Raw genomic sequence first — 11,864 nt, 5'->3', positions numbered from 1 at the left:
CAAGACCCGCCATTGCACTCCAGCCTGAGCCACAGAGCAAAATTCCGTATCAAACAAAAACCAAAAAACCTGCAAATTACCAGGTGTGGTGGCACACACCTGTAGTCCCAGCTACTCGTCACCCCGTCTCTACTAAAAATATGTAATTAGTCGGGTGTGGTGGTACGTGGCTGTAGTTCCAACTACACGGGAGACTGAGGCAGGAGAATCACTTGAACCCGGGAGGCGGAGGTCGCAGTGAACTAAGATTGCACCATCGCACTCCAGCCTGGGCGACAGAGCGAAACTCTGTCAAAAACCAACCAACCAAACAAACCAAAAACAACAAAACCCAAAAATTCTCCAGGTGGCGAGCACCTGTAGTCCCAGGTACAGTTACTCGGGAGGCTGAGGCAGGAGAATCACTTGAACCCGGGCAGTGAGCCGAGATGGCGCCACTGCACTCCAGCCAAGGCGACATCGAAAGACTGTCTCACAAAGAAACCGAAGACAGAAACAGATAGAATCATTTCAAAGATGACTGGAAAAACTTTTTATTAACCAGAGCGTAATACTCAGGGTCTGAGCCAAAAACCGAACAACTTAAAATCTGACGGAGGCCCTTCTTTTTTTTGCCCCTAAAATAAAATCTAGGCGGTTGCCTTTCCCATCCAGGTACTCAAACTCCTTTCTTATCGGAACTTCCTTGACTTAAACGTTGGAGGATGAAACACACAGGAGGGGGAAAAAAATGTCCTTTAGACAGCTATCATGATTTGTAGGGGCGGATGGTAGGTGGCTAGAGATGTGTGGCTCGCTGGGGGAAAGGACCCATTGGTGATCTGGGGATGGGGGCAGGTACCGAGTGCAATGGGCTGAACAAGGAAAAGAGCAACCAGGGAGCATTGAAATGGGTCAGCTCACCCCACTGCTCTCCATTCACAGGTGAGCCTGCGAAGACATGGTGCTCTCCAGGGACACAGGGCCGTCCAGCGTCCCACTGAGGTCCTGATGGATGGATGCTGAGGGCAGGGAAGGAACTAACCAGTGTGGTCCACGATGACACGGCGGTTCTGCAGGAGGCTGAAGGTGGAGAAGGCTGGTCTTAAGTCGACATCCCATCTTGAAATGCTTGGGTGGGCACTTCTGAGCCAGCCTTGTTCAGTGTCTCCCGAGGGCTGGCTTGGAACAGCACCAAGGAATCCTGGAGGTTCGCGGGATCCTAGAACTCCAGAGGGAACGGAGAAGTTGAAGGGGCAGGGCTCTTGTCACCAGCAGGCCCCACAAGGACAAAAGATCCACGAACTGGAGCCCAGAGGGCGCTGCAGGGTTGTGCAGGCCGGGTTCCCGGCACACCAAGGACCCTTGGACGCCCAAAGGCCAGAGCTCCGACGGCTGACAGGTCCAAGGGGGCGGGGCTGGCCTGGCTCCCAGCAGCCTCCCCTGTTTCAGGATCCAGCAGGGTGGAGTTCTCGGGGCCAGAAATTCCAAAGGGCTGGGTGACTGGAGAAGAGAGTGGAGGGACTCGGGTGGGATGGACCAGGAGGGTCAGGGGTGCGGGTGGTGGGCATCTCACGGTCCTCAGCGCTTGACCCTGCGTCCAGCTGAGTTGCGCCCGCTGCGGCGGTACAGGGACTGCTGGCCACCGTTGAGCGGGCAGTACTTGAGCGTGTGGGCCTGGCCGCCGGTGGCCCCGCACACGGGACACACGTAGTGCCTCAGGATGGGACACACCACCACGCCGTCCGGTGTCTTCAGCTGGTGTGAGGAGTAGACGTTGCGGGACTCCCCGTTGTGCTTGCAGAAGTTACAGAGGGTGCCCAGGCCCCCGGGGGCTCCCGGCCCTCCCAGCCCCTGATCCTGCCCCAGCGAGGGCCCGGGACTTGGCTCCGCAATCTCTTGGGTCTCCAGCTTTTGCCCCCGACTCTCAATCAGCGCCCATACCAACTGGCTCAGGTTGAAGTAGTCCTTCCACATGTCGAAGGGTGGCAGCTGCATAGCACCAAAGCAGGGGTGGTGGGCGCTGGAGAGGGACTAGGGCTGCAGGCCTCTGGGCAAAGGCAAGAGCAGCCAGCGTTTCCCGGAGTAGAAAGGAGCTGCACCCCCTTTTATAATCCCCAGAAAGTCTTCTAAGCAAAGGTGGAGCTTAGGATTTAAAGGGGCCACTCCCACCCATATCCCCCATCTGACTATCGTACTTCATGGAGATCTGGAAAGAGGTCATTCCCCTGGTTTCTGGTCCCTGCTCTGCCACCAAGGTGTTCTGTGTCCTCTGAGAAGACACGTCCACGCTCTGTGCCTCAGTTTCCCTATTTGTTCAAAGAAAGTCCATGTTTGTAAATATCCCCCACCCCTAGGCTGGAGTGGCTGCACCCTTCGTAGACTTCAAAGTGATTCCTAATCATCATAACAGCCAGGCTGGGTCCAGTGGCTCACACCTGTAATCCCGGCAGTTTGGGAAGCCGAGGCAGGAAGATGGCTTGAGCCCAGAACCTGTAGGCCAGCGTGGGCAAAATAGCTAGACCTTCTCTACAAAAAATAAAAAGACAAAAATAAAAATAGCATGATCTGATTTATTTTATTTATTTGAGACACTGTCTCGCTCTGTCATCCAGGCTGGAGTGCAATGGCACGATCTCGGCTCACTGTAACCTCCGCCTCCTGGGTTCAAGTAATTCTCCTGCCTCAGCCTACAGAGTAGCTGGGATTACAGGTGCCGGCCACCAAGCACAGCTGTTTTTTTTTTTTTTTTTTTTTTTTTTAATTTTTAGTAGAGACGGGGTTTCACCGTATTGGCCAGGCTGGTATTGAACTCCTGACCTCAGGTGATCCACCTGCCTCAGCCTCCCAAAGTGTGGGATTACAGGTGTGAGCCACTGCTCCTGGCCAATTATTTTCATTTTACAGAGAAACATAGGAAGCTTGGAGAGGTTAAGGAAGGTATCTAAGGTGACACAGCAGGGAAATGGCAGAGCCAGGTTTCATACTCACTCTGGGAACTGGGAATTGATGTTAGAAGTGGCAGAGGACCTTGGCATGGACATTCTCACTAAGAATGCCCCCACTTGGGCTGGACGTGGTGGGTCACACCTGTAATCCTAATACTTTGGGAGGCTGAGGCTAGAGAGTCACTTGAACCCAGGAGGCAGAGATTGCAGTGAGCCGATATCGCACCGCTGCACTCCAGCCTGTGTGACAAAGCGAGACTCCGTCTCAAAAAAAAAAAAAAAAAAGGGTGATCCTGAAATTTGAGAACAGCATGGGGGCTGGAGCGGCTAGAATGGAGGGAAGGTCCCAAGATGAAGCCAGCATGGTTTGCAGGGGTTGGACACCCTCAGACTCTGGACATCTCCCTTAGGGCATGTTTTGGAATTGGTGGGGATGTTTTGAGTTTGTCACACTGATTGGGGGTGTGGCTGGATTTAGTGGGTGGGGACAAGGGATGGCAGATATCTCAGCAGTTCACATCACCAAGAACTGTTCCGGACCTACTTAACTTTCCAGTGTCCCACTGAATACCCATCTAGGTAGAAAAACCCATTTATAATTATCCACATTCAGAACCTGGCTATGTTATATATATGTATGTTTCATACATAAGCACTAAGTGCTTTTTTTTTTTTTTTAATGGAGTCTTGCTCTGTCACCAGTCTGGAGTGCAGTGGCATGATCTCGGCTTACCGCAACCCCCGCCTCCCGGGTTCGAGTGATCCTCCTGCCTCAGCCTCCAGAGTAGCTGAGACTACAGACATGCGCCACTAAGCCCAGCTAATTTTTGTATTTTTAGTAGAGACGGGGCTTCACCATGTTGGTCAGGCTGGTCTCGAACTGCTAACCTCATGATCTGCCTGCCTCGGGCTCCCAAAGTGCTGGTATTACAGGCATGAGCCACCACACCGGGCCAGCACTAAGTGCTTTTTGCAATATTTGAAGATAAAACTAATTTTTCCTGGAATGCAACTACTGTGTTCATTCTGGCCTTCAATGATTTTTCTGAGAACTTTATTCAGTTATTCACCAATTCTAGAAGCCAACACACTTAAGGCAATGCTGCTTGTGGTATCTGTCCCCAAACAACGTTCCATTTGTTTGTGTCTCATTCATCGTGAATCTATACAGAGAGGCTAGTGTCTGCCCGCTCAGATGATTTTTAGAGTGTCCATGCCTGATATTTATACACTTAAATAGACATTATTTTATTATAAATTACTGTCTTTTTATTTTCCCTTTGTATTTTAGTTAGGACATGATGTCCATTTTTTAAAATAAAATGTGTGGCTAGGCGCGGTGGCTCACACCTATAATCCCAGCACTCTGGGAGGCTGAGGCAGGAGGATCACTTGAAGTCAGGAGTTCGAGACCAGCCTGGCCAACATGGCAAAACCCCACCTCTACTAAAAATTCAAAAATTAGCCAGACATGGTGGCGTGCACCTGCAATCCCAGCTACTTGGGAGGCTGAGGCAGGAGAACTGCTTGAACCCAGGAAGTGGAGGTTGCAGTGAGCTGAGATAGCACCACTGCACTCCAGCCTGGGTGACAGAGCAAGACTCCATCTCAGGAAAAAATAAAAAATTAAAAAAAAAATAAAATTTGTATGTTGGTGGGCTATATTACCTATGAGTTTAATTTTCAAGATCCTAAAGGAGAATTTCAAAATGTTATCTATGGTGTTGGGGGTCCTCTCTTGGCCCCATCCATTGTCCCAAATTCTCATGTCTGTAATCCCAGCACTTTGGGAGGCCAAGACAGGTGGATCACAAGGTCAGGAGTTTGAGACCAGTCTGGCCAATGTGGTGAAACCCCATCTCTACTAAAAATACAAAAATTAGCCGGGCATGGTGGCTTGCTCCTGTAGTCCCAGCTACTCAGGAGACTGAGGCAACAGAATCGCTTGGACCTGGGAGACAGAGGTTGCAGTGAGCCGAGATCATGCTACTGCATTCCACCTTGGACGACAGAGCGAGACTTTGTCTCAAAAAAAAAAAAAAGTACAAAAAAATTAACTGGTGCTGCATGCCTGTAGTCCCAGCTACTCAAGAGGCTGAGGCAGGAGGGTTGCATGAACCCAGGAGGTTGAGACTTCAGTGAGCTGTGTTCATGTCACTGCACTCCAGCCTGGGTGAGGGAGTGAGACCCCATCTCAAAAAAAAAAAGTCATCTATGATAATAAAGATACAGTAATTGTGGCAATAATCATAGGTAGACTCATTACTGAGCATTTTTGAGTATTTATCTGGCAATAATATACATGCTCAGGGCTCTACCTGTGTCACGTCTAAATCCTTCCAGATCCTGTCAAACAGAGTCTGTTAATAGTCCTATTTTACAGATGAGTAAATGGAGACTCAGAGGGGCTCAGGAGCTTGTCCAAAGTCATATGAACAGTAAGTCTTAGTCTGGGCGGGCGCAGTGGTTCATGCCTGTCATCCAGTACTTTGGGAAGCCGAGGCGGGCAGATCACTTACGGCCAGAGTTAGAGACCAGCCTGGCCAACATGGTAAAACCCCGTCTCTACTAAAAATACAAAAATTAGCTGGGCGTGGTGGCACATCCCTGTAATCCCAGCTACTTGGAGAGTGAGGCAGGAGAATCGCTTGAATCCAGGAAGCAGAGGTTGCAGTGAGCCCAGATCGCACTGCTGCGCTCCAGCTTGGGTGACAGAGCAAGACTCTGTCTCAAAAAAATAAATTAAAGGTAAAAATAATGTTAAAAAAAAAAAAGTGTCACTCTGGAGCTGAAACCCAAGACTGACGCAGACCTCGGACATCCTCCCACCCGCTGTGAAGGAGCACACACGCCCCCTGTGAGTCAAGAGCCTGCCTAAGCCGTCAAGGGAAAGCAGCATAATTTGGGAGTCTTGCCGGTGTAGCGGCAGATTGAGGTGGGAAGTCAGGAAGGCTGGGGATATGTTAGCCAGGTAGCTTTTCAGACACAGAGCAGGTGAGACCTGTCAGCAATCGACGGCCATACTCGTGAGCAGAAGAGACCCTGGTCTGCAGAATGCAGGAACAAGGGTCCTGAGGAGGCACCATGATGGGCACCGGGGTCTCTGTGCTGAGTGCAAAGTCACAGCGGGAGGTGTGAGTTCCCTGTGTGTGCAGGGCCTGGACCCAGTAACCCAGTGTCAGTGGTTACAGCTGTGGCATTAGCGGGATGTCTGAGAATGATGTTAAGGAGAGGCAGTTGTGAGGCTCCACGACTCTCCTTAACAATTGCACCTATTGTTTGGAGAATCCCAGATACTGTTGCTTAGGAGTGTGTGTGTTTTTTTCTCCCTTGTTATTTTCTCTCTAATTGTTTTCTTCTAGGATTCTGTTATTTGTGTCCTGGCTGCTTTGCACCCCCCGCTCCAATTTTATTGGATGGATGAGTTGATTGAAAGATACCCTTATCCTTCTTCAGACAAGTCCCCTCTTTCCCTGCCGTGGTTGCTGCATTAAGGGAACTGGGAGATGATACTGACGAGAAATTCATCAGCCCGGGTGTTTACTACGCCCTTACCTCAGCCCCCACCGCAAGGCCACGACCACTGCCTGCTAACCTGACGCCAAGGTGCCCTGTTTATTTGTGAGTTTCCGTCTCTACCTGAAGTCTGGCAGAAAAAAGCTCTTGCCGGGGGGTCCAGAGAAGGGTGGGGAGGGGCAAGAGTTAGAAACCGCGAGAAAGCATGGGGAGAAACACATAGACGGGTAGCGGTGACTCCCAGAGAGACCAAGGGACCTGCGCATGCAGGGACCAGGACAGGGGAGATGAAGACCGGGGGCGAGAGACCCCGAGGGCCAGCGAGGTCACCATCATCATCGTCCTCATGGCCTCTACTGTGTGCTTGCCTGTGTCATCTCATTAAGTCCCCAGACTGCCTTGTCAAGTATCTTCTAACACCCTCATTTCACAGAACAGGGAACAGGCTTGGAGGTGACATCTCTCAGGGGATGTGATCCAGTCAGGCTGGACTGAAGTCCAGATCTGGGTCTGGGTGCGTTGGCTCCCCCTTTAATCCCAGCACTTCGGGAGGACAAGCAGTAGGGTCGCTTGAGCCCAGGAGTTTTAGGCCAGCCTGGGCAACATAGTGAGACCCCCTTCTCTAAAAAAAGTTAAAAATTAGCTGGATGTGGAGGCATGCCTATAGTCGGAGCTACCCGGAGGGCTGAGGTGGGCAGATTGCTTGAGCCCAGGATGTCAAACAGTGACTGCACCAAGACACTCCAGTCTGGACAGACAGAGCAAGATCCTGTCTCTAAAAAAGAAAAAGGATATATATTTATGTTAAAATTATATCTTGTATATAATATAGTTATGTATGACTTAATATATTTATAGAATTATAATATTTTATATTTAACAATATTTTTACACATGCAAATATATTTAATTTATATATTATACATAATATAGATAAATATTAATATAGCAATAATATACATTTATAAATATGTTTGCATTTACAAGATAACACTGATTAATAATAAGTATGTTATAAATATATAAAAGGTATATATGTACTTATATATAAAAATATGTATTTTTCATATATTTATACATTTAAAAAATACATTTATATATTTAGTTTATAAATAGATATATTTATTAATATTAAAACATAAACATTTATTATTAAAATGTAAATATATATTTACTAATTTTATATCACATATTTATATAAAAATCTATATATTTTATATATACTTATATATAATATAGTTGTTTTATGTATTTTGTATATTTATATTTTATGTATTATACATAATGTATAATATATACTTATTTCACTTATATATTATAAATTTATGTATTATATAAAAATCTATATATAATATACAATATACATTTATATATAATATAAATATATATAATATAATTATATGTAATATAAAAATATAAAAATACATTTATTTTTGTTTATATTTTGTAGAATGTAAATATGATAATGTATACTAAAATTGTATATATAATTAGCTGGGTGCAGTGGTTCGTGCCTGTATTCCCAGCACTTCGGGAGGCTGAGGCAGACGGATCACCTGAAGTCGGGAGTTTGAGACTAACCTGGTCAACATGGTGAAAGTCTGTGTCTACTAAAAATACAAAAATTAGCTGGGTGTGGTGGCAGGCGCCTGTAATCCCAGCTACTCAGGAGGCTGAGGCACAAGAATCTCTTGAACCCGGGAGGTGGAGGTTGCAGTGAGCCGAGATTGCACCACTGCATTCCAGCCTGGGCGACAGAGCAAGACTTTGTCTCAAAAAACAAATTAAAAAAAAGTAAAATTATGTATGTAATTATATATAAGATAATAATTACTATATACATAGACTAAATAATATATGTTATGTGTATTTTTTGGGCAGTGGTCAGGAGTGGCCTTTTGGAGGAGGTACCGTTTGAGAAAAGTCTTCAAGGATGTGGAGGAGGGAGCCTTGTCCAGATGTGGAGAAGTGCAACCAGACAGAGGGAGCAGCCAGTGCAAAGGCCGTGAGGTTGGACCATGAGGGGTGTTCAAGGAGGCCAGTGTGGCTCGGGTGGATTGAGAGGGAGAGTGGGAGGAGGTGAGGGGGAATGCAGGACCCGGTGGGCCACAGTGGGGACGTTGGGTTTTGCTTTGAGTAAGGTGGGAGTCATGGGGGGGTCTGAGCAGCAGAAGGGAATGATTTGATTCAAGATCTAGCAAGGTCTCTCTATCTGCCCTGTTGGGGACAGACGGTGGGAGTTGAGGGCAGAAGCTGGGAGTCCTGTGAGGTCAAGGCAAGAAGTGATGGTGGCCGGACCAGCGGGAAGGCAGAGAGACAGTGTCAAGAAGTGGCTGGGTGTTGATGACCGCATAGCAGTAGAATGACATTTCTAAAATATAAATCAGATAGTGCCACTCCTCCAGCTTAAAACTTATTCTGATTCTCTTTCAATCTCAGAATTAAAGTCCCAAAATGTTACTGTGGCCTACAGGTTCCTACGTGATATGTGTCCCCTCTTCCCATCTTCCTTTTTTTTGGCGGGGGGGACGGAGTCTTGCTCTGTTGCCCAGGCTGGAGTGCAGCAGTGCAATCTCGGCTCACTGCAACCTCTGCCTCTCGGGTTCGAGCGATTCTCCTGCCTCAGCCTCCCAAGTAGCTGGGATTACAGGTACATGAGACCACACCCGGCTAATTTTTGTAATTTTTTTTTTTAGTGGAGACAGGGTTTCCCTGTGTTGGCCAGGTGGGTCTCGAACTCCTGACTTTGTGATCTGCCCTCCTTGGCTTCTCAAAGTGCTGTGATTACAGGCGTGAGCCACTGTGCCTGGCCATGATCTCATTTTCTGCCGCATTCTGCTGCAGTTGCTCACTCCTCTGTAGCCACCCAGGTGTCATTTCTCTCTCTCTCTCTTTTTTTTGAGACGGAGTCTCTGTCTATCGTCCAGGCTGTAGTGCAGTGGCGCGATCTCAGCTCACTGCAGCCTCCGCCTCCCGGGTTCAAGTGATTCTCCTGCCTTAGCCTCCAGAGTAACGGGGATTACAGGTGCCCACCACCATGCCCAACTCAGTTTTGTATTTTTAGTAGAGATGGCGTTTCACTATGTTGGCCAGTCTGCTCTTGAACTCGTGGCCTCAAGTGATCCACCTGCATCAGCCTCCCAAAGTGCTGGGACTAAAGGTGTGAGCGGCTGGGCTTGACCTAAAAATATTTTTTAAAATATTTGCAGTATTGCCGGGCTGGTGGCTCATGCCTGTAATCCCTGCACTTTGGGAGGCCGAGACGGGCTAAACACATGTATCAAGTTGTACAATTTAGTGATTTTTTTTCTTTTTCTTTTCGTTTTTTGTTATTTTTTAAAGACACAGTTTCACTCTGTCATCCAGGCTGGAGTGCAGTGGCGCGATTTCGGCTCACTGCAACCTCCACCTCCCGGGTTCCAGTGATACTTGTGCCTCAGCCTCCTGGGTGGCTGGGATTACATGCCCAGCTAATTTGTGTATTATTAATAGAGACGGAATTTCGGCATGTTGGCCAGGGTGGTCTCGAATTCCTACCTTAAGTGATCTGCCCCGCTTGGCCTCCTAAAATGTTGGGATTACAGGCGAGAGCCACCACGCCTGGCCTATTTTTTTCATTTCTAGAAGTTATGTTTGGTTCAAAATGATGTCGCCTTTAGAGTTTCCTATTTTCAGAAGATGTTTTCAAGTTTGTTGTGTCTTTATTTCAACACAGGAAGCTGGATTTTTTTTTTTTTTTTTTTTTTTTTTGAGGCAGGTGCAATCACCACTCACTGCAGCCTCGACCTCCGTAGGCCCAAGGAATCCTCCCACCTAAGGCTCCCAAGTAGCTGGGACTACAGGTGTGAGCCACCAGGCCTGGCTAAGCGTTGTTTATTTTTAGTGGAGATGAGGTTTCGCCATGTTGCCCAGGCTGGTCTCAAACTCCTAGACTCAAGTGTCTCAACATGCTGGGATCACAGGCGTGAGCCACCACGCCTGGCTGTGTGACTGTTTTAACATAGGGGTCTGATGTCTCAGCATCTAAAGTCTGAGCCACACCTTTTCTGTTCTTTTGATTCTTATTGGTGTCATATTTCCCTGTGACCTGATTATCTTGGCCTGATGCTTACTGACCTTTGCATTTTGTTTTTTTTGAAGCAGAATCTCCCTCCTTCGCTCAGGCGGGAGTGCAGTAGCGTGATCTCGGCTTACCACAACCTCCACAACCCGGGTTCAAGCGATTCTCCTGCCTCAGCCTCCAAAGTAGCTGGGATTACGGGGCCCGCCACTACGCCTGGCTAATTTTTGTATTTTTAGGAGAGATGGAGGTTTCACCATGTTGGCCAGGATGGTCTCGAACTCCCAACCTCAAGTTATCCACCTGTCTTGGCCTCCTAGAGTGCTGGGATTATAGGCGTGAGCCACTGCGCCCAGCCTGACATTTACATTTGACTGGGGGATCCCCCTGGGCCTGACTGGGATGCGTGGAAGGCAGGGCCTGTGTTTGCTTTGGTTAGGTGCCCGGTAGACACTTCCAGTTACAGCCTCTCCCAAACAGGTTCTGGCGTCTTGTTCCTTGACTCATCCAGTTATCTACTCCGGGGGTGTCAATCCATTCTTGGCTCATTCTGAGGCCACAACTTCTTAGGAACTTTTTTTTTTTTTCTTCCTTCTTCTCCCGTTCTGTTCCTTGTTTCGTTTTGTTTTTGAGACGGAGTCTCACTCTGTCACCCAGGCTGGAGTGCAGTGGCACAATCTCAGCTTACTGCAATCTCTGCCTTCCGGATTCAAGCGATTCTCCTGCCTCAGCCTTCCGGGTAGCTGGGATTACAGGCGCACGCCACCACACCCAGCTAATTTTTGTATTTTTAGGAGAGATGGTTTCACCATGTTGGCCAGGCTGGTCTCGAACTCCTGACCTCAAGTGATCCACCTGCCTCGGCCTCCCAAAGTGTTGGGATACAGGCAAGAACCACCATGCCTGGCCTGCTCAGTGTTGATGCTGTTGCCTTTGGAGTTGGGACAGCAACAGGTTTACATCTGGCTCGCCCTTGCTCAGCGGAAATCACTTTGGGGTCCCAGCTTAGTGAAAGGAGGGTCTTTCTTTGCACTTCCTGTCTAGGCCAGGCCCTGGAGGCCACAGTACTGACATCCAGTTATGTGCTCCCAGCAAACACCGTTGATGATATAACTGCCTTTTGTGTGTTCTTTTAGCTTCCCTGTTTACACTGTACATTTTACAGGTGTTACATCCTGTCTTTTCAAAAGTTTCATCAGTGCTTTCGTTTATCTTTCATTTGGAGAGAACTGTAAAGTCGCAAGTTGTCATAATAAATAATGGAGATCCTTTGTGTCCTTTACTCAGTTTTCCTTGATGGTAACATTTTCCACAACTATAGTGCGATACCAAGCAGGATATAGATAGACATCGGTACAATC

General features: G+C 47.8%; 1 protein-coding gene across 1 annotated transcript; it reads right to left on the bottom strand.

Annotated features, from left to right (window-relative positions):
* Positions 1–508: 508 nt before the first annotated feature.
* Positions 509–2,175, bottom strand: NANOS2 (nanos C2HC-type zinc finger 2). The gene has a single exon (XM_032262835.1). It carries the CDS (start codon positions 1,975–1,977, stop codon positions 1,561–1,563), a length of 417 nt encoding a protein of 138 aa, XP_032118726.1. The 5' UTR covers positions 1,978–2,175; the 3' UTR covers positions 509–1,560.
* Between the last annotated feature and the right edge of the window lie 9,689 nt (positions 2,176–11,864).

Source organism: Sapajus apella, unplaced genomic scaffold (genome assembly GCF_009761245.1).
Source record: "Sapajus apella isolate SASKATOON/1434 unplaced genomic scaffold, GSC_monkey_1.0 scaffold130, whole genome shotgun sequence".
Lineage (NCBI taxonomy): Eukaryota > Metazoa > Chordata > Mammalia > Primates > Cebidae > Sapajus > Sapajus apella.
The sequence above is the reverse complement of the archived record's forward strand: the minus strand, read 5'-3'. Positions and strand labels throughout refer to the sequence as shown.

Bases quoted from the DNA above. Each gene is read 5' to 3' on its own strand.
- NANOS2 (XM_032262835.1), bottom strand. From the start codon at position 1,977: ATGCAGCTGCCACCCTTCGACATGTGGAAGGACTACTTCAACCTGAGC.